General features: G+C 53.7%; 1 protein-coding gene across 1 annotated transcript; it reads right to left on the reverse strand.

The window, feature by feature from the left end:
* Positions 1-3,696: 3,696 nt before the first annotated feature.
* tgfa (transforming growth factor, alpha) lies at positions 3,697-20,029 on the reverse strand. The gene is made up of 6 exons (XM_038785568.1): positions 19,920-20,029; positions 19,568-19,621; positions 8,680-8,797; positions 7,770-7,919; positions 4,904-5,007; positions 3,697-3,834 (listed from the first exon to the last, which is right to left on the reverse strand). The coding sequence occupies exons 1-6, from the start codon at positions 19,921-19,923 to the stop codon at positions 3,827-3,829; spliced, it is 438 nt and encodes a 145-aa protein (XP_038641496.1). The 5' UTR covers positions 19,924-20,029; the 3' UTR covers positions 3,697-3,826.
* Positions 20,030-21,281: the final 1,252 nt, after the last annotated feature.

A 21,281-nucleotide genomic window follows, 5' to 3' on the forward strand; every position in this document is an offset into this window, starting at 1 on the left:
TGGGCCTGAGGCCTGACAATGTTCCTGAGATCTGGGCCCACTCCCGTGGCCTGGGTCCGGAACAAAAGTGGCTGCACAGATGGTGGATACATTGGTTGTAGCCTTTCAACATTCCCGGGATTCTGGGATAGTCCCAGCGGATTGGAAAATCGCAAATGGAACACCTCAATGCAAGGAAGGAGGGTGACAAAGACAGTAAAACTCCGTCCAGTCAACCTGAGATCTGGCCAAATGCTGAAAATTCATTCCCAGGGAGGTAGTAGTAGGTCATTTGGAAATTCATTGGACAATCAGGTCAACATGGTTTCGTGAAAGAGAAACCGCATTGAACAGAATTCCTGTGAGTACTTTGAGAATGTAACAAGCAGGTTGGATAAAGGAGCTACCGGAGCAGGTCAAAGGCTAGGAATCCTACGGCGAGTAACTCACCTTCTGACCCCCCAAAGCCTGTCCACCATCTACAAGGCACAAGTCAGGAGTGTGATGGAATACTCTCCACTTGCCTGGATGAGCGCAGCTCCAACAACACTCAACAAGCTCAACACCATCCAGGACAAAGCAGCCCCGCTTGATTGCTCCCCCTTCCACAAACATTCACTCCCTCCCCCACCGACGCACAGTGGCAGCCGTGTGTACCATCTACAAGATGCACTGCAGTAACTCACCAAGGTTCCTTAGGCAGCACCTTCCAAACCCACGGCCACTACCATCTAGAAGGACAAGAGCAGCAGATACCTGGGAACCCCACCACCTGGAGGTTCCCCTCCAAGTCACTCCCCACCCTGACTTGGAAATATATCGGCAGTTCCTTCACTGTCACTGGGGCAAAATCCTGGAACTCTGTCCCTAACTGCACTGTGGGTGTACCTACAGGGACTGCAGTGGGTTCAATTGGCAGCTCACCACCACCTTCTGAAGGGTAACTATGGATGGGCAATAAATCCTGGTCTAACCACATCCGGTTAAAAAAATTAATTAAAAAAAAGTGGATGTGGTTTATTTGGATTTCCAAAAAGCATCCAATAAGATGCCATCGAAAAGATCATGGCCAAGGTGTTGGCTCGATATATTAGCATGGAGAGGGGACCGGCTAACTCATCAGTAATAGAGAGTCGGGATAAGTGGGTCATTTTCAGGTTGGCAAACTGAAACTTGTGGAGTGCGATGGGGCGGGGGCCGCCGCTATTAAGGAATTGTGTTATTGCAGGTAAATCTGCAATTTGCTGACGACACAAAGATAAGCAGGGAAGTGAGTTGTGAGGGGGATACATGGAGTCTGCACAGGGATATAAATCAGGAAAGGTAGTGGGCAGAAATCTGCACTATAATGTGGGAGGCTGCCTACTTTGCAGGGTGCAGTATGTGACTTCAACGGAGAGAGACTGCAGCTTGCTGCCGTACAGAGGGATCTGGGTGTCCTGGTGAATCACAAGGCCATTCAGGGCCTGAGGAAGGCAAATACAATGTTGTCCTTCATTGCGAAGGTGATGGAAGATAAAAGAAGGGAGAACTGGACAGATCACGCGGTGCAGAAAGAGACCATTCGGCCCATTGAGTCTATACCGACCCTCTGATACGGCATCCCACCTGGGCCCACTCCCCCGTCCTCCCCCCCCCCCCCCCGTAACCCCACCTAATCCTGCGCGTCTCTGGACTGGAGTACCTGGGTTACAGTGTGCAGTTTTGGTCAATGAGCTGAAGGGGGTGGAGGGGGGGGGGGGAATATACTGACATTGAGAGCGGTTCAGGAAAGGTTCATTGGGGCTGGCCGCTGGGATGTTGTGGAGGAGCTGGCTGGCGAGGAAAGTTGAACAGGTTGGACCTTTGCTCTCCGGAGCCTAGAGGAATGAGAGATGATTTTATTGAAATACGTGAGGTATTGGCGGGGCTTTGACAAGGGTGAATGTTGAGAGGATGATTCCCCCCCCCCCCCCCCCCACCACCCCCCCCAACTCACCCCCCCCACATCGGCCCCTCCCACCCCGAGGAAACCTGGAACTCCAGGGGATGCACCTTCAAGAATAAGGTCGCCTTCCGTTTAAGGGGATGATGATGAGGAACTTCATCGTTCAGCAGTTCACCGGTGTTGGAAATTCCCTCTCTTCCCGGGAGAAGAGTGATTGAGTGAGACGGATTTTGGATCGACAAGGCAGTCAGGGATTATGGGAGGTCGCGCACACGATCTGATTGAATGGCGGAGCAGACTCGATGGGCCCAATGGCCTGCTCCAGCTCCCAGTTCTTATCAGCACCTCACACCTACCTCTTGGAGCAGGGGTTCAGTCAGCTGGCCGAGGATTCTCGCTGACTGTGTCAAACCGTCTAATAATTCCCCTCCTGTGAGGCTCCTCCACACCCTTTCCCGCGAAAGGACTCTGCAAATTGTTGGCGGTATCAGGGGCGGGAATCCCTCTGTCGACTTTTCGCCCAATGAGAGGAAATAAGAACATTTCCCGAAGCAGGGGCCTCGCCTCTGTTCTGCTCATGTGACTGTCATTCCAGGCAGGAAGTGATGCTGATACAAGCAGCCAATGGCAGCAAGGGGTCCGCTGTCCAGTCCTGTTGTGGAAGCATTGGGCCCTCCTGATCGGGGTTTCCGGACCGGAACAACCCCAAGGACTGGCGAAGTTCACTCCCTGTTGCCATGTCCCAGATAGGGGCAGCTCAGGTGGGGACAGCAGGCTCTCTAATGATGCTCGTCTCCCCGAGTGACGTTGGCGGAAGGAGAGCTCGCACCACCAGTCAGTTACTGGCACAGCAGCGGCCTCCTCCTGTGCCATCTGACAGCCAATTCCCTTTTGAGTTGGTCTGACAGCATCTGTGGAGAGAGAGAGGGGAGCTGACATTTCAAGTCTGGATGACTGTCTGGCTCGTCATCTCGAAACGTTAGCCCCCTTCTCTCTCTCTCTCTCTCTCTCCACAGAGGCTGTCGGACCTGCTGAGAGTGTTGCACAGTGGTTAGCACTGCTGCTTCACTGCGCCAGGGTCCCGGGTTCGATTCCCGGCTTGGGTCGCTGTCTGTGCGGAGTCTGCACGTTCTCTCCCGTGTCTGCGTGGGTTTCCTCCGGGTGCTCCGGTTTCCTCCCACAGTCCCGAAAGACGTGCTTGTTGGGTGAATTGGACATTCTGAATTCTCCCTCTGTGTACCTGAACAGGCGCCGGAATGTGGCGACTAGGGGCTTTTCACAGTAACTTCACTGCAGTGTTAATGTGAGCCTACTTGTGACAATAATAAAGATTATTATTGTTTTGTTTCAGATTCCCGTATCCGCAGTAAATTGCGTTTACCTTGATGCGTTGACCCTTTTGAATTGACCCCACCTCCTGACCCAAGAACACGGGGCAGGAACGCACGTATTAAAAAAAAAATCTTTATTTCACGTGTCAGAAGTTTAAATAGCTTAACATATAATTCGAGTTCTCTTCTGGTCATTAAATAATTCAACAATCGCACGGGTATTTCGCAATGCTTTTAAATTACATTCTGTGAAACTCTGGGGGAGGGAACATTGGCTTAACGCTATTAACATTTCTATAAATTAAATCGACAAAAAGAGGAACAAAAAGAGAGAGAAATAGGAGTCCCACAAAGTACGAAATGTTTTCCTGTGAGTTTGCTGGGTCCTTGTGGTTCTTGTACTCGGGAGTCAGGTCCCCTGGGGTAAGGCAGGAATGTCTCAGGGTGGGGGGTGGGGGGTGGGGGGTGGGGGGGGGGGGGTCAGATGCCCGTTCCAGTGCTGTGGCAGTGCAGGGGGATAGACAGATGGATGGAAGGATGGATGGATGGAGGTCAGTAGTCGCCAGCACCTGGCAGATGGCAGCACGTCTCACACCCCTGTTCCAAACGAGAAGGGAAGAGTTGTTAAAATAGACAATGCCACGGGGAATACCAGCTGCACATCCCAGGCTCCGCACATCGGGAAAGAAAGAATGGGCCGAGTTCCCCGTCCGTCGAGATTCTCTTTTCCCACCGGGCGCGCCACCCACCCACCCCCCCCCCCATGGCTTTCCCGGCGTGGGGTGACTCCAGTGGGAAATCACATTGATAAGCAGTGGGAGTCCAGGATCACGGCTCCGGTGAATGGCGCACTGCCGGGGAACCGCACAATCCTGCACCCCAAAGAGCTGCAGAGCCAATGACCTTCTATAGATAGAACAGTACAGCACAGAACAGGCCCTTCGGCCCTCGATGTTGTGCCGAGCAATGATCACCCTACTCAAACCCACGTATCCACCCTATACCCGTAACCCAACAACCCCCCCTCCCCCCTTAACCTTACTATTAGGACACTACGGGCAATTTAGCATGGCCAATCCACCTAACCCGCACATCTTTGGACTGTGTGAGGAAACCGGAGCACCCGGAGGAAACCCACGCAGACACGGGGAGGACGTGCAGACTCCGCACAGACAGTGACCCAGCCGGGAATCGAACCTGGGACCCTGGAGCTGTGAAGCATTTATGCTAACCACCATGCTACCGTGCTGCCCTCTTTGAAGTGTCGCTATTGTTGCGCTGTAGGCAATGCGGCCACCTGTTTGCGGGCAGCACGATCGGCCAAACAGAATCGCGGCCGGCCGGCAGCTGATAACCGGACATTTGGGGGATCAATATCGGCCCCAGGTCACTGGGGAGATCCCCCCCCGCCCCCCCCCCCCCCCCCCCCCACCGCTCTCGTGCAACCTCACACGAGAGGATGGGCAGGGCCCCGTCTGTCTCGTCCTTGAACACGGCACCTCTGATGGTGCCGCACTCTCTCACCCGGCACCCCAGAGCCTCAGCCGGGACTCAGTGCCCCAGGCTCCGGAATGGGACCCGAAGCACGTTCATATCCACTCTCATTCCCGGGGGCAGCGGCGAGGGGTGGGGGCAAGAGGGGGGGGGGGGGGGGGGGCTCCCTTACCTGTGTCTCCATGGCTGCTGGGCGACCCACTCTTCAGCAGGCTGGCCTCGGGCTTGGAGAGAATCCTTCGGCACAGATCACATCTCTTTCGCTTCCGACAACAACTTCCAGAGAGAGGGGGAGAGAAAGGAAAGAGGTCAGTCAGGAAAATCAGGCGGATGTGACTTCTTCAATCACAGAACGTGGGTGCTACTGACAAAGGTTGAAGCTTGTTGCCCGTCCCTAATTGCCCTCGAGAAGATGGTGGGTGAGGCGTACTATTGAACCCCCGACTGTCTCCCTCAGCCTTTCAGAGGGAGGCAGGAGAGAGTCAACCGCATCGCTGTGTGGGCCTGGAGTCACATGTAGGCCAGACCGGGTAAGGACGGCAGATTTCCCTTCCCTAAAGTACATTAGTGAACCAGATGGGTTTTTCCGACAATCGATGACAGGTTGATGGTCACCATGACTGAGACTAGCTTTATATTCCACAGTTATTGCAGCAGGGTAGCATTGTGAACAGCACAATCGCTTCACAGCTCCAGGGTCCCAGGTCCGGTTCCCGGCTGGGTCACTGTCTGTGCGGAGTCTGCACATCCTCCCCCTGTGTGCGTGGGTTTCCTCCGGGTGCTCCGGTTTCCTCCCACAGTCCAAAGATGTGCAGGTTAGGTGGATTGGCCATGATAAGTTGCCCTTAGTGTCCAAAATTGCCCTTAGTGTTGGGTGGGGTTACTGGGTTATGGGGATAGGGTGGAATTGTTGACCTTGGGTAGGGTGCTCTTTCTAAGAGCCGGTGCAGACTCGATGGGCTGAATGGCCTCCTTCTGCACTGTAAATTCTATGATTCTATGATTTGATGAAGTGAATTAGAATTCCCCAGCTGACTGTCCCCTGGATAAAGTACTGAGGTATCGAAGAGGCAAGACTATTTGATTGAGGATTTTTGGAGGAATTTATTCGGTTGAGGATTTTGGAGGGATTTATTTGATTGAGGATTTGTGGAGGGATTTCTAATGGAATTGACAGTGTAGGTGAAGAGAAATGGTGAAGAGGATCTGGGGTAAAGGGGGTCCTGCATCTGAAAAAGCAGAGGAACGAAGTTCGGAATGATGTCTTCACTTCTCCCCGCAGGGAAGGTCGATTTTCACCCCATTAACCGCTTGAAAACTGAGAACCATCGGTCTTTGTGCGACAAGGATAAAGGATATGGAAGCAGGGGCACAAGCTGATGTGAAGATCCAGGGTAAACATGCTTTCGCTGAAGGGCTGAACAGGTTTGAGGGGCAGAATGCCCTCCTCCCTGTTCCTGAGAGATGTTTTGGCGTGTCGCCCTCTCATTCTCACTTCCCCTTGCGATCGTCCAGATCTTCATTGGTAACATTGTGACTTGGGATGTGAGTCTGTGGCCCCATTGTGTCTGGCGCGGTCTCGGGCAGAACGGGTGAATGGCGTGTGGGCGAGGTTCTGTGCTGGGGGGTTCTCGGGCACCAAACTCGCTCTCCCCAGTGCGATATGAATGTAGATGAGCCGTTAAACACCCAGATGCCTGCGTCTCATCAGCCACGTCTGGGAGACCTCGCTGGGGGCGGGGAGTGGGGGGGCGGTTAGCACTGGTCCACACAACAGGGTCCACAAGGTGGTCGGGGACAGGGCAGGGTGGCACCTGGGCACCTTGGTACTGCTAACCTGGAGGAGGGGATGGATAATCGGGGCAGCCGGACAAAATGGAGGGAGCTTCAGCTTTCCTAGCCAGCACAGCTTTGGGTTGTGGGGGTGAGACCCACGCAGACACGGGGAGAATGTGCGAACTCCACACAGACAGTGACCCAGGGCCGGGATTCGAACCCGGGTCATCGGCGGCGTGAGGCAGCAATGCTAACCACTGCGTAGCCCCCGAGATGTGACTGTAAGCTGACCTCCTTCACCTGCCCTGAGAGCTCCTGACACTGCACAGCTTGGGGTCAACTTGGTCGGGGAGGGTGGGGGGGGGGGGGGGGGGGGGGGGGGGGGGGGGGGGATGTTCCATCGGAATACATCTTGCTGTTATTGAGTGAGTAATGTTGTTCAGTAGTGACCTCTTCACCAGGGTTATCAAGGTGAGGTTTCCCAGTGTATGTACCGTATTGTACTCAGGAACAATTGATTGTGCCGTCTGGGGGCAGATTTGTCATCAACGCAGCCGGGCGAGGGGCATCTTGGGGAGTTCCAGCCATTTCACTCATTCCGGTGCAAGACACGGAAATGCACGGCTTCAAAGGCAGAGAGACGCTCGTTGCAAACACCAAAGATGTGCAGGGTTAGCTGGATTAGCCATGTTAAAATGCCCTTAGTGTCCAAAAAAGGATAGGTGGGGCTACGAGGTAACCAGGATCGGGTGGAGACGTGGGCTTGGGTGGGGTGCTCATTCCAAGGGCTGGTGCAGACTCGATGGGCCGAATGGCCTCCTTCTGCACTGTAAATGCTATGATTCTATGATTCATTCTGCGGCCGCACAGAGCCCCTCGCTTTCCACCCCCTTCCTCAGGTACTCTGAGAGAGTCAGGAGTGGGTTATGGGAAAAGGGAAGAGAGTGAGGGGTTGAGGAACGGCCGTTTGTCTCCCCTTGTTGGAGAAACTCGGAATGGAGGACACAGTTTCACAAAACGGGGTTGACATTTAAGATGGAGGTGAGAACATGCCTTCCTCTGAGGATGGAACTCCCCATCCCGAAGAACAGAAGAGGCTCAACAGTTGACTAATCAGGGGGCAGAGTTCGGGAGATTCCTGAATGACGAAGGAGGCAAAGAGTATGGGTGGGGGGGGGGGGGGGGGGGGGGGGGGGGGGGTGTAGAGGGTAAATAGGACCGCCTTGACACTTGACAGCCTTGACCGTATCAATTGGACTTACTGTAGTAAGACGCACACTGCAATCAGGAGGACTGAGACGATGACGGATACCACTACTAACGTGGTGATGGCTTGTTTCTTCTGTCTGAAAGCCACCACAGCCAGGAGATCGGCGTGTTCACACCGCTCACCAATGTAACCAGAGTGACAGCTGCAAGACAAAACGTTCAGGTTGTGAAAAGACACTCTCCAATCCGCTGTAGCACAGTGAAGTCACCCGAGCAGAATAGCCTTTTGGTCTTTCTTTTCCTGGCACTGGAACACAAGGAGAAGGAAATCTTGCTCCGACTGTGGAGGGATTGGGCGAGACCACAGCCCAGAATCCCGTGTGCAGTTTTGGAAGGAAGGATGAATTTGTGTTGGAGGAGGTTGGAGTAAGGCAGGTGAGGGAATCCTCGGGGGAAGAGACTGGGGCCGATACTCTCGAGAGTTTTGAAGAATGAGTGGGCGACCACAGTGAAGAATACCATGTTCTTCGAGAAGATGACAACATGGACACTGAGAAGTGGCTTCCCAAGGGTCAGTCTCCGAATAAAGGGTCCGCCATTCAGGAACGAAATGAGGAGGAATGTCCTCAATTGGGACTTTGCCAATCCTTGACATTCTGTCCCCCTGGTGGATTGGGCAGGCTCAGCCATCGAGCACATTCAAGGCCGAGCTCGGTAGATCCTGACGCACTCAGGGAATCGAGGAGGGGAGGGATTGGGCGGGATTGACGCTGGAGACCAGCTTGGACCTGATGGAACGGCACAGGGGTTGGAGGGGCCGAAGGGCCCAATCCAGCTCCCATCTATCTCTTACGGTCCTGTGTTGAGAAAACTCATCAGTAGAAAGTTGGAAAGTCTCACTTTAGACTCCAGCTGCCCTTCAAAGAGGGTTGGCATGCTCCACTGACCCACAGAAATACTTACATGCAGGCGGCAATTGACTCCTGCACCAAAAAACGACAGGTTCCATGAAAACAGAAATGTGTGTGAGTGATGGGGCAGTCCTCAAAATGTGCCCGAACAGCAGCTGCTACTGGTGGACCTAGAGAGGGAGAGAGGAGGAGGACGTTTTAATAGATCAATCGCCTCTCTCACTGTGTTCTACTCATCTATCCCGCGTTATTTCTCCCTCGCTTTGATCCGATTTGAGGGGCGTCAGCCGGCCTCGTTGAAGGTTTGAGACCCATTCCCCAGGATTTCAAGCTCAGCTTCCCCAGGCAAACCCCCTTGAAGCAGCTGCCCGGGGGTTCTGGCTGCGCGGCAGCGTCTACCTTGTGGACAGATGGGGAATGGGTCGCCTGTGGGGCCTCTCCAGGTGGCTGTCAAACATTCCAATACCCCCTTGATTCGAAGCCCAGAGAGTCCGCAGACTGCTTCGTCATTTATCCAGCTTGGGGAACCGCCCTGTGCACAGGATGGCGAGCAGGTTCGTCTCCCCCACAAAGCGCCTTCCTTCGTTGCTGAAAGTAACGATCAATGTGTTTGTGTTTCGACTTGTCCCGTTCTCAGCCTCAGGGTGTCCCGAAGCCCAGGAAGCATCATCGCTGCTGGAATGGTGGTGATGGACCGCCAATCGATACAAGGGAAATTTCCTGCAGACAACAGTGCGATGGCAACCAGGTCATCTGTCTGCGGTGGAGGCTGAGGGATGAACGTTGGACCAGGACATTGTAACAATATGGATATTGCCCGGGAGATAAAGGGTAGCATGGTGGTTAGCATAAATGCTTCACAGCGCCAGGGTCCCAGGTTCGATTCCCGGCTGGGTCACTGTCTGTGCGGAGTCTGCACGTCCTCCCCCTGTGTGCGTGGGTTTCCTCCGGGTGCTCCGGTTTCCTCCCACAGTCCAAAGATGTGCGGGTTAGGTGGATTGGCCATGCTAAATTGCCCGTAGTGTTCTAAAATGTAAATGTAAAATGGGACAATTCACACCTCTTTAACCTGGAGTTACCTCTCTCTCTGCATCTTTGATGATTTGATTGCCTGCAGGTGCTCGCATTCCGGGGCATCTCTGACTGTGTCTATATAAACATTTCTGGAACAAGCCTTTCCATTCACCTGAAGAAGGAGCCGTGCTCCGAAAGCTCGTGTTTGAAACAAACCTGTTGGACTTTAACCTGGTGTTGTAAGACTTCTTACTAAAATGTAAGGTTAAGGGGGGGTTGTTGGGTTACGGGTATAGGGTGGGCACGTGGGTTTGAGTAGGGTGATCATTGCTCGGCACAACATCGAGGGCCGAAGGGCCTGTTCTGTGCTGTACTGTTCTGTGTTAACAGTTTCATGTCAATACATCTCAGCAGCAAATGGTGATCAAGAGCAGTCACATATGTATCACGCGACCGCCTGGATTCTGGGAGAAGGTGTTAAGGTGTGAGCGGTTGTGGATTTGAGAGTTCGGCAGTGAGAGTTACAGCATAGTTTAGGCTGGAAATCTTAAGAACCTTCTGGTCTCGGAGTCCCGCGTTAGCCTCAGGTCTGCCCACAGCTCTGCCAGTGTGACCTGCATGAGGTGCTCGCCCCCTGGGGGAGGGTCGAACCCACAGCGTTCCAACTGGAGAAGGGTACGCACCTACCCAGGGAATGCAAAAAGCTGCCCCATCAATTCAATCTCATTCACCTTCCTCCAATAAAACGGAGAGAGCTGGTGAGAATCCATGGTCCTGCCATGCTCTAATATACAGTTGCCGTGGTCTCTTGTTCATCTCCAGTTTAACCCTGTCTCGTACAGTCCGTCACACGTGTCTTATTCCTGGGGCAGAGAAGCCTCAGGGATAGTCAAGGGTTAACACTAAAGGCATCGCATGTGGAGGTGTGGAGATTATGCAAGGACACCGGACACCCTCTGTACTGTGGAAGGTGCTATTGTGTCGCTGCTCTATAATGTTGCCGTTTTGTTTGGAGGACAGGAAAGCTTTCTTCGCCCCCCCCCACCCCAGAACTCAGACATCCTATCCAGGCTGCTGTTGCCTTTCCTAATGTTACCCACTCCCCAGGCACTGCTGTCGGCCTCTTTGACCGGCCGATGTCTGGCTGGAGAACACTCACAACTGCCGATTCCCCGGAGCCACACATCATTGAGCGAGAAAGAGAGAGAGAGAGGCAACGTTTGCACTGTCTGTATTGAGGGAGCTTGATCAGGGGGATGGAAACATTCACCCTTTCATCCAGCTTCAGCCCGGCAACGCCCCGGCACCCAGCACAGTGACAGTCCTGTGGGGGTGTGTGTGTGTGCCTCCTTTTGTACCCTCTACTCGGAGAATACCTGCATTTGCATAGCCCCCGGCACCAGCTCAGAACATCCCCAAAGTGTTTCACAGCCAGCAAGTGTGACAAAATGAAAATGAAAATCGCTTATTGACACGAGTAGGCTTCAAATGAAGTTACTGTGAAAAGCCCCTAGTCGCCACATTCCGGCGCCTGTCCGGGGAGGCTGGTATGGGAATCGAACCGTGCTGCTGGCCTGCCTGGGTCTGCTTTAAAAGCCAGCGATTTAGCCCAATGTGCTAAACCAGCCCCAACGAGTGACGTTGGCCCGAATTCTCCGCCTGTGGGGGATCTCTGTTCCTGCCGGCAGCGCACCTGCCCCCGCCCCCTCCAGCCGGTCACGTAGGAAAGGCAGCAACAGATTTATGCACAGCAAGATCCCGCAAACAGCAACCTGCCGGTGACCCGATCATCGTTTTCTTGGCGCTATCCCCGTGACCAAGCGGCCAGGGGGAACTCTGCTGCTCTTCCTCCCAATGCTGGTCACAGGGTTTAGGCAGGAACTCCGGCTAACATCTCATGCCAAAGACATCGGGCAGCATTTTCCAGGCGCCTCCCCCGTCCCTGGCTTTGGTTGCTCTCTTCCCCCCCACCCCAACTTCCAGCCCCACTGTCCGGGATTCGGTTGCTCAAGGTGTCCCCGATCTTAATTCCCCCAAAACAATCTCTTTCCGGAGATACAGCAGCATACAGAACAGGAGGAGGCCATTCAGCCCATCAACACTGAGCGTGGGTACCCCATTTCCCAGAACTCTCAACGCCCTGACCCAATATTCACCAAGATCAGCATGCAAGCCCAATCTGCAACTCTTCGGGGGAACGATTCCACATTCCCTCTCACTTTCCCCCCGTGGCCGTCCCATTCTTTCTTCCTTGGCTGTCGGACCCGCCGCAGTTTGAGAATCTCCCGGAGGGTTTCGGATTTCACACGCTGGGTTTCTGCTTTGATCAGACAGTCAGGTGGAGGGCTTTGGGGAGTTTAACTTGAGCAGTTACCCAGCCACCTGTTTGGAGGGAGCGAGCGAGAGAGAATACGTCTGGACTCTGTCCAAACGGGAGATTGCTTCAATCAGATAAACCGCCTCCTCTCCCTGTTTGCCTCAGAAAGGCGGAGAATGGAGTCAGGAAGACAACAAAAGGGAAGGTACCGGAACAATACCGATGATGGGATGCCAAAGGATATCATTGTCCAGTCACTGAGGGGATCATCTTCTGACACATTTCACCCTGACCGTCCCAATCAACAGGCTACTTACTCCTATTACTGAACAGCCCAGGCCAGGAGGGCATTTTGCCCTCCCCAACAATTCCAATCAATCGCTGGCTGGCTGTGGCCTTTTTGGGCAAAGGGAGTGGAGGGTTTCCAGACAGTTGGATTTGAAGATTTGGTGTCTGTTCTACGGGAATCTCGTTTAAAAGTTACACATCTGCCAGCAATGAATAAACTCTGAGCTTCAATCAGGGGATGGAATCCAGTCCCCAACACACAAACAGGCCATTTGGCCCATCGACTGCGGGGCTGGTGCTTATGCCCCATATGGACCGCCTCTTCATCTCCTCCGTCACGCTGTCCTTCTATTCATAGAATCATGGAATTTACAGTGCGGAAGGAGGCCATTCGGCCCATCGAGTCTGCACCGTCCCTTGGAAAGAGCACCCTGCACCTCCACCCTATCCCCGTAACCCCATTTTGGACACTAAGCGGCATTGATCATGGCCAATCCACCTAATCCTTTGGACTGTGGGAGGAAACCGGAGCACCCGGAGGAAACCCACGCAGACACGGAGAGCGTGCAGACTCCACACAGACAGTGACCCAAGCCGGGAATCGAACCTGTGACCCTGGAGCTGTGAAGCAACTGTGCTAACCACTGTGCTACCGGGCCGCCCTCCCTCGTGTCTTTATCCAGATTCCCCTTAAACCCATCCGTCTTATTCACTTCACCCACTTCCTGCGGGAGCGGGCTGCACATTCTCACCGCTGTTACCAGCCCCCGGTCTGGGCCATGGTCAATTCCGGCCCGCCCTTGACCCAGAGTCGCAACACAAGTGAATGAACCAATAATTCTGGCGTCTTTGCCCCTTGTCTGCCCAATAATTGCAGGCACCAGGTTTGTCGCTCGCAGACGTCCGTGACAATGTTCGCTGCCGCTGAGGTGTGCGGGCAACAAACCCTCCTGGACCCGGTGGGTATAGTGAGGACCAGACCACTTTGCTGACGCCTTTGATCCCATTTTGTTCCAATGTTTTAAGTTTCCTTTGGGACTGTGCTGACTGCGACGCTGTACCCCTTCAGGCGCTGCATTCTTAATTTACCCCATGGTTGATTTGGTTGACTTGCTTAACGCAGTCATGGTCCCTCTGCCCCTCCGCCCTCCTCAGAGTTGTCCTCTACATTGTCCCCCCATGTTCCTGCTCCCAACACAAATCCCTTCCCATTCCTCCCCATTAACTCCATCGTTTCACTGAGTGCAGCGAGAGTTCACCGATCTGGGATGGCAGGATTGCCAAGCGAGGAGAAACTGGGTCGACTGGGCCTGTATTCACTGCACTTAGAAGTACGTGGAGGCCAGGTCGCTGAATATATTTAAGAAGGAGATCGATGGACTTCTCGATTCTCGAGGAGTGTGGGGAGAACGCGGGAGTGTGGGGTGGAGATGGAGGGTCGGCCGTGATCGTACTGCATGGCGGGGCCGGCTCGGAGCCCCATGGCCTCCTCCAGCTCCTGTTGTCTGTCTCTGTTTGATCCGCCGACACCGCTCCTTTCAACTATTGTAACGGCTTTGTTTGGGGAGGGATGTGAATACCTGAGTATCTTCACAACGCAACCAACTCCCGAAGGGGACGGTTCAGAACTCTCGGGTTTCCTCCCACAGTTACTGAGCCCGGGTTTGGCCGCAGAGACGCCCCGGCGGCCTGTTTGAAGCTGTCCTGCTCACCAGCTGACAGGCTATTCCCTTACTGCTGCTGAATTATCAAACGGTTTGCGACTGGCTCAGCCCTGGCAGCCAGTTTCAAAAAGGGCGTGAGAGAGAGCGAGCACGCCGATCTGAGTCACACGGCAACAGGCGAAAGAGGGGCTGCGTCACGCCATCCATCCCGCCTCGTCACCGATAAACCCAGTGGCGAATCCAGGAGGAGAGTCCTGACCCCGGGGGAGTGGGGAGAATGTGGGGCTCGCTCCCACAGGGAGCGGCTCAGCTGACCAATGCAGATGTATCAAAGGGGGAAGTTGCATAAATACATAGAACAGTACAGCACAGAACAGGCCCTTCGGCCCTCAATGTTGTGCCGAGCCATGATCACCCGACTCAAACCCACGTATCCACCCTATACCCGTAACCCAACAACCCCCCCCCTTAACCTTACTTTTATTAGGACACTACGGGCAATTTATCATGGCCAATCCACCTAACCCGCACATCTTTGGACTGTGGGAGGAAACCGGAGCACCCGGATGAAACCCACGCACACAGGGGGAGGACGTGCAGACTCCGCACAGACAGTGACCCAGCCGGGAATCGAACCTGGGACCCTGGAGCTGTGAAGCATTTTATGCTAACCACCATGCTACCCTGCTGCCCCTTGAAGGATAAAGGGATAGCAGAGCATGTTGATGGGCCGAATGGACCATTGTATAAATGCCTGTAATTCCAGGTCGAGGGGTCCGAGGGGGATTTGAGTATTTCGGGATGGGGATGTGAAAGGGATTCTCCCTCACTCGTTCTTCCCTCAAAAATGTGCGAATGACCAGGAAATCTCAAGCTGATTGGGGATCGATTTAGGTTGTTCTCCGGCCTGGTCAATATTTACCCCCTCAACAAACATCAGTAAAGTGATAAAGAGAGATGATCTGGCCACCTTCATATTGCTGTTCGCGGGATCGCACTGTGCACAGATTAAGCCCCTCATTGGCTGTGAAGCGTGTGGATTGTGCTGAGGCGGCGAGAGGCAGGATTGTAATGTGGGATCCTGCTGTGTAAATTTGCAGTTCCAGTTCAGTCGGACACGGTTGGCCAGGCAGGTGGCAGTCAGGCGAGGTAGCTGGTTCCCCCAGCGACGCCGGAACTCGGCTGGGTAATTACTACTTTGAGACTCCTGGTATTTGATAACTTCCACTGCGTTCCTGCTGGGGCAGGAATGTGGAGGAATGAAGAGATTAGAAAACTCCAACGCACAACAGCTCTGAATAGTGCCAGCTTCAATTTGTGCCTCACAAAGACTCTGCTCACTCCCAGGCCAGTTATTAACTGGGAGTGGCGCCTGAACCCAGAGCCCCTGCTTCACAGAGAGCGAGAATCAGCAAGGCCCAGGTCCAATTTCATTGGGCAAGGCTCAGCATTTATTGTCCATTCCTAACTTGAGAAGGTGGTGGCGAGCTGTCTTCTTGAACCACTGCAGTCCATGTGACGTAGGTACACCAGTGCTGTTTTTACATAGAATTTACAGTGCAGAAGGAGGCCACTCGGCCCGTCGAGTCTGCACCGGCTCTTGGAAAGAGCACCCTACCCGAGGTCAACCTCCACCCTATCCCCATAACCCAGTAACCCCACCCAACACTAAGGGCAATTTTGGACACTAAGGGCAATTTATCACGGCCAATCCACCTAACCTGCACATCTTTGGACTGTGGGAGGAAACCGGAGCACCCGGAGGAAACCCACGCACACAGGGGGAGGACGTGCAGACTCCACACAGACAGTGACCCAGCCGGGAACTGAACCTGGGACCCTGGAGCTGTGAAGCAATTGTGCTAACCACCATGCTACCGTGCTGCCCTATAAATAATAATTGCTTATTATCACCGCTTGTTGGCAGCAATGTGCTTCTCTCTCACAAACAGGGACCTTTCTGTCTCACCTGCGTGTTACCCCAGGGTACAAGTCACTGAAATATCGTCAGATGTTCCAGGAACGGCAAATCCAGTGACACACGAACCTTTCTTTTCCGGATTGAGATGAATCATGTTTGGAATTCGGGTTCCCATCCAGGTGTGGTGACACCTGAGCTCTCTCGGAGTTCCGCCCGCTCCTGTAGAGTGAGACTGGGGGAGAGCTGCACTGTCTGAGTCGGGGCTGACAGATCTCGGGCGACATGCTGAGCTGGGGGCCTGTCTGCCCCCTTAGGCGGACGCCAAAGATCCGGCCAGCACGGTAGCATTGTGGATAGCACAATCGCTTCACAGCTCCAGGGTCCCAGGTTCGATTCCCGGCTGGGTCACTGCCTGTGTGGAGTCTGCACGTCCTCCCAGTGTGTGCGTGGGTTTCCTCCGGGTGCTCCGGTTTCCTCCCGCAGTCCAAAGATGTGCAGGTTAGGTGGATTGGCCATGATAAATTGCCCTTAGTGTCCAAAATTGCCCTTAGGGGCTTTTCACAGTAACTTCATTGAAGCCCACTCGTGACAATAAGTGATTTTCATTTCATTTCATTTTTCATTTCATAGTGTTGGGTGGGGTTACTGGGTTATGGGGATAGGGTGGAGGTGTTGACCTTGGGTAAGGTGCTCTTTCCAAGAGCCGGTGCAGACTCGATGGGCTGAATGGCCTCCTTCTGCACTGTAAGTTCTATGATCCCGTGGCGAATATCTCGAGGAAGAGGGGAGAGATTCTCCCCAGAATCCCGGTCAATTTCCTATCCCTCAGTCGATATTGCGAAAAAAAAAAACCCCAGATGATCTGGTCTAGGTGGGATCTTCCTGTGCACAAATTGGACGCTGAATCCCCCACGTCGCAGCAGCTTCAACAAGGCCTGCGTTGTCGCTGAAGCACTTTGGGGACATCGAAAGGCGCCTCACAAATGCTGGTCTTCAATCTCCTCACTGGGCCCTGGGGGCCCTGTCCAGGAGTTGGCCAGGGGTCCACGTTCCAGTGATGCTCTCTCGGCTGGAACCAGAGTCTGCTTTGGACGGTGGAAACGCTGGAACTCTCTGCGGCGCCGAGGGAAGGAGAGGGCGGCCTACTCTCCTGACTCACTCAATCCACAGCCAAATGGAACCCGTGTAAAAACCTGCAGCATCCCAATGGCTGAATTCCAGTGCTGGCTGGGCTCTGGGCAGACTGCGGCTGTTTAACAGGATCTACATAGAACATACAGTGTAGAAGGAGGCCATTTGGCCCATCGAGTCTGCACCGACCCACTCACTTCCACCCTATCCCCGTAACCCACTAACCCCTCCTAACCTTTCTTGGACACTAAGGGCAATTTAGCGTGGCCAATCCACCTAACCTGCACATACTTGGACTGTGGGAGGAAACCGGAGCACCCGGAGGAAACCCACGCACACACGGGGAGGACGTGCAGACTCCACACAGACAGTGACCCAGCCGGGAATCGAACCTGGGACCCTGGTGCTGTGAAACCACAGTGCTAACCACAGTGCTAACCACTGTGCCACCGTGCTGCCCATCTCTCCCTTCTCCTCGGGTTTCGACTCAGTGCAACAACTTAGACGTGTTAACCAGGAGCAGGGCTCAGGCTGGGTAGACTGAAAACACAGACGTGCCCGTTCTGCCTTCAAGGACGGTGGTTTACCAGCTCATTAACGCCTCCGGAGTGAGCGATCCCACTGGCCGCGGGTATCGGGAGAGAGTCAGGACTCAGGAGGCAAGTCACGTCCAGGCCCGAGTCTCCCAGCGCAGTACTGGGGGAGTGCTGTGCTGTCGGAGGTGTCAAACCCATCTGTTCCCTTGTGAGACACTGGGACCGTCTCACGGCACAATCTCAGGAAGAGAAAATGAGTTCTCCCTAATATTTATCCCTCAATCATCACTGAAACGGATCATCCAGGGGTCGTCACATTGCTCTTTGCGGGATCTTGCTGTGCACAAATTGTGTGCCCCTTTTCATAGAGTCAGACAGCACAGAAAAGGCCCTTCAGCCCATCGCATCTGTGCTGGTCAAAAACACCGCCTAACTATTCTAATCCCATTTCCCAGCACTGGGCCCATAGCCGTGTCTGCTCTGGGATCGCAAGGGCCCATCTAAATGCTTCTGAAACGTTATGAGGGTCCCTGCCTCCACCCCCCTTTCAGGCAGCGAGTTCCAAACTCACATCACCCTCTGGGTGAAAAGGCTTTACCTCACACCCCCTCTAAACCTCCCGCCCCTCACCGTAAATCTCTGCCCCCGATCATTGATCCGTCCACCAAAGGGAAAAGTTTCCGTCTACTCTCTCTCTGCCCCTCATAACTTTCTACATCTCAATCCTGTCCCCCCTCAGCCTCCTCTGCTCCAAGGAAAACAACCCCAGTCTATCCAATCTCTCTTCATAACTCAAACTCTCCAGCCCAGGCACCATCCTGGTAAATCTCCTCTGCACCCTTTCCATTGCTATCACATCCCTCCTATAATGTGGATTCCAGAACTGCCCACAATACTCTAGCTGCGGCCTAACCAACGTTTTATACAGTTCCAGCATAACCCCCCTGCTCCTAAACTCTGCCTGGGCGAATAAAGAATGAAGTTTGCACGTCAAAAAGTACTTGATTGGCTGTATATCACTTTAGAACTTCCCGGGGATGTGAAAGGGGCTAGAGGAATGCAGGTTCTTGCCTTGCGATGACACGAGAGGAGGAGGAGGAGGGGGTGGGGGGATTGTGAGGTCAGGCAAGAAGGTGAATGGGGTAAGGATCAAGGCGGCAGTGTGAGGGGCGTTTCCTGGAATTCGATGGGTGTGATCCACTCTCGCAACAACCCAACGTGAGGTGTCACACGTTGGATGATTTTCGGCCCAAGGAACATAGGAAGTGGGGGGGGGGGGGGGGGGGGGGGGGGGGGGGGGGGGAGGGGGGCATTCGGCCCCTCGAGCCTGTTGCACCACTTGAGGTGAAGAAATTCCTCTTCACAGCCTGAAATGGCCTGGCTCTTATTCAGAGACTGTGTCGCCGGCTCCCAGACTCAGCAGCCAGTGTAGAGAGCGAGAGACACCCCCACCATCCCCTTCTCTCAGCAGCTCCCTGGCCGGTCCAGACCCTGTTCACCTGTGCGCAGAGAGGAATGCACTGGAACCCATCTGAGTGAAGGAGTCACCTCGTGTGCGTCCGGCGGGTCCCAAATGGAGAAGCAGGATGTGTTCAAGAACATTCCATCAACGTGCACCGAACATTGTTGCTTCAACAAGCCCTTGAGCTTCAAGAATTCAAGCTCACTGTGTCTCCGCTATTTGAACGATTGGGTAGATACAGAGAAACAATTTAATCTCGGCTGGGGTAAATTCAGGACGAGGGCTCCCTCAGGAAGGATTCCTTTCACAGAAACCTCAAACTCTTCCCATCCAACCCCCCCCCCCACCCAATAAAATAAACAGCTGCCCTGTGAGCTGGGCTCTATCTGAGCTGTCAGGGGTCCCAAAGGAGTGAAGGTAAGGAAGGTGAATAAAGACACAGATCTGGACAAACTGTGGACTAGGTTGGAGGGGCTGAATGGACTCATCCCCTGCTCGGGCCGCGATTACTGAGAGGATTGTCCTTTGCAAAGTTAATGTGGAGGATTAAATTGGGCAGAAAATGCTGAGTTAGGTGTGGGATATGCACACTCACTCATTCACTCACCAGTCAACGGGGAGGTTGTGTTTTCCAGAGAGTTACAGACTGTGCAAAGAAGACCTGGGGAATGAGAAAACAGGAGTAAGTGACTGCGATGATCGCAAACAACAGAACAGAATATCTCGATTCAACACCCTGGTGTAACAGACCTCAGCGCTTACAATGAACCAGATCCCGGGGCTTTTAAGGATGCTTTGCATACAATTCGATCGTGACAGATTCACAGCAACGCTTTCCAAATTTGTGCAACCCTGGTGCACAGCTGTCCATTCGGCCCAGCGCCCCCCCCCCCCCCCCCGTGCTAGCCCCTCGAAACGACTATTCAGTTCCTGCCACTGACCCAGCCCCTGCTCCTTACCCATAACATCCTTTTCGAAGACTGAAGCAATTCCCCTTTTGAAAGTTATTACTGATCCCGTTTCATCGGGGGCTGGTTTTGCACACTGGGCTAAATCGCTGGCTTTGAAAGCCGACCGATGCAGGCCAGCAGCACGGTTCAATTCCCGTACCAGCCTCCCCGAACAGGCGCCGGAATGTGGCGACTAGGGGCTTTTCACAGTAACTTCATTTGATGCCTATTTGTGACAATAAGCGATTTCCGTTTTCATTTCATTGACCCTTCCAGCTCCCAACAACCCTCCGCTTCATTTCGGGTTCTAGTGTTCCCCAGTCCGGAACCTTTGGATCTGAATTGTGGGTCCACTCCGTTGTATCTTACCGTTAAGGGAAACTATTGTAAAGAATAATTCCTCTACTGCAATCGTTCCTCAGTCTGGCCACCAAGACTCCTGAATCTCACGGCGAATGTGATTCCACCTGTCCAGGTGCAAACAGGGATTGAGGAAAGAACAATCTCCTCTTAAACTGGAGATGCCTGGTTTCTGCACTCCCTCAGGATAACTGGATAACTCCCTCATCCCAACAGCCATTCCCTAAAATCCCCTCCACACCCTCGCCAGTTCCTTCAGATCTTCCCCCAGCCGCTGGACCTGGAAATCAGCCCACGATAGAGCGGGGACTGAACCAGTGCTTTATGGAGCTCCAGCAGAAATCCCTGACTTCTCATCTCTCTTTCTCAAACTAAAGATTCCTTTGGATTTAAAAATAAACATCAGCATTAAACACGCAGCTTAACCTCCAACGTCACAACAGCAGATACATTGCAGCTAATGATGGCTCTCATGACAGGTCCTCGAGCTGAAACTGTCTCTCTCTCCCTCTCCCTCTCTGTCTCTCTCTCTCTCTCTCTGTCTCTCTCCCTCCCTCTCTGTCTCTCTCTCTCCCCCTCTCTCTCCATCTCTCCCTCTCTCTGTCTCTCTCTCCCTCGCTCTCTCTCTCTCTCTCCCTCTGTGTCTCACTCTCTCTGTCTCCCTCTCTGTCTCTCTCCCTCTCTCTCCGTCTCTCTCTCTCCCCCTCTGTGTCTCACTCACTCTCTCTCTCTCTCTCTCCCTCTCTCTCTGTCTCTCTCGCTGTCTCTGTCTCTCTCTCTCTCCCTCTGTTTCTCTCTCCCTCTCTCTGTCTCCCTCTCTGTCTCCACCCCTCTCTGTCTCCCTCTTTCTATCCCTCTGTCTCTCTCTCTCTCCCTCTCTCCCTCACTGTCTCTGTCTCTCTCTCTCTCCCTCTCTCTGTTTCTATCTCTGTCTCTCTCTCTCTCCCTCTCTCTATTTCTATGTCTCTGTTTCTCTCTCCCTCTCTCTGTCTCCCTCTCTGTCTCTCTCTC

Source organism: Scyliorhinus canicula, chromosome 26 (assembly GCF_902713615.1).
Source record: "Scyliorhinus canicula chromosome 26, sScyCan1.1, whole genome shotgun sequence".
Taxonomy (NCBI): Eukaryota; Metazoa; Chordata; class Chondrichthyes; order Carcharhiniformes; family Scyliorhinidae; genus Scyliorhinus; species Scyliorhinus canicula.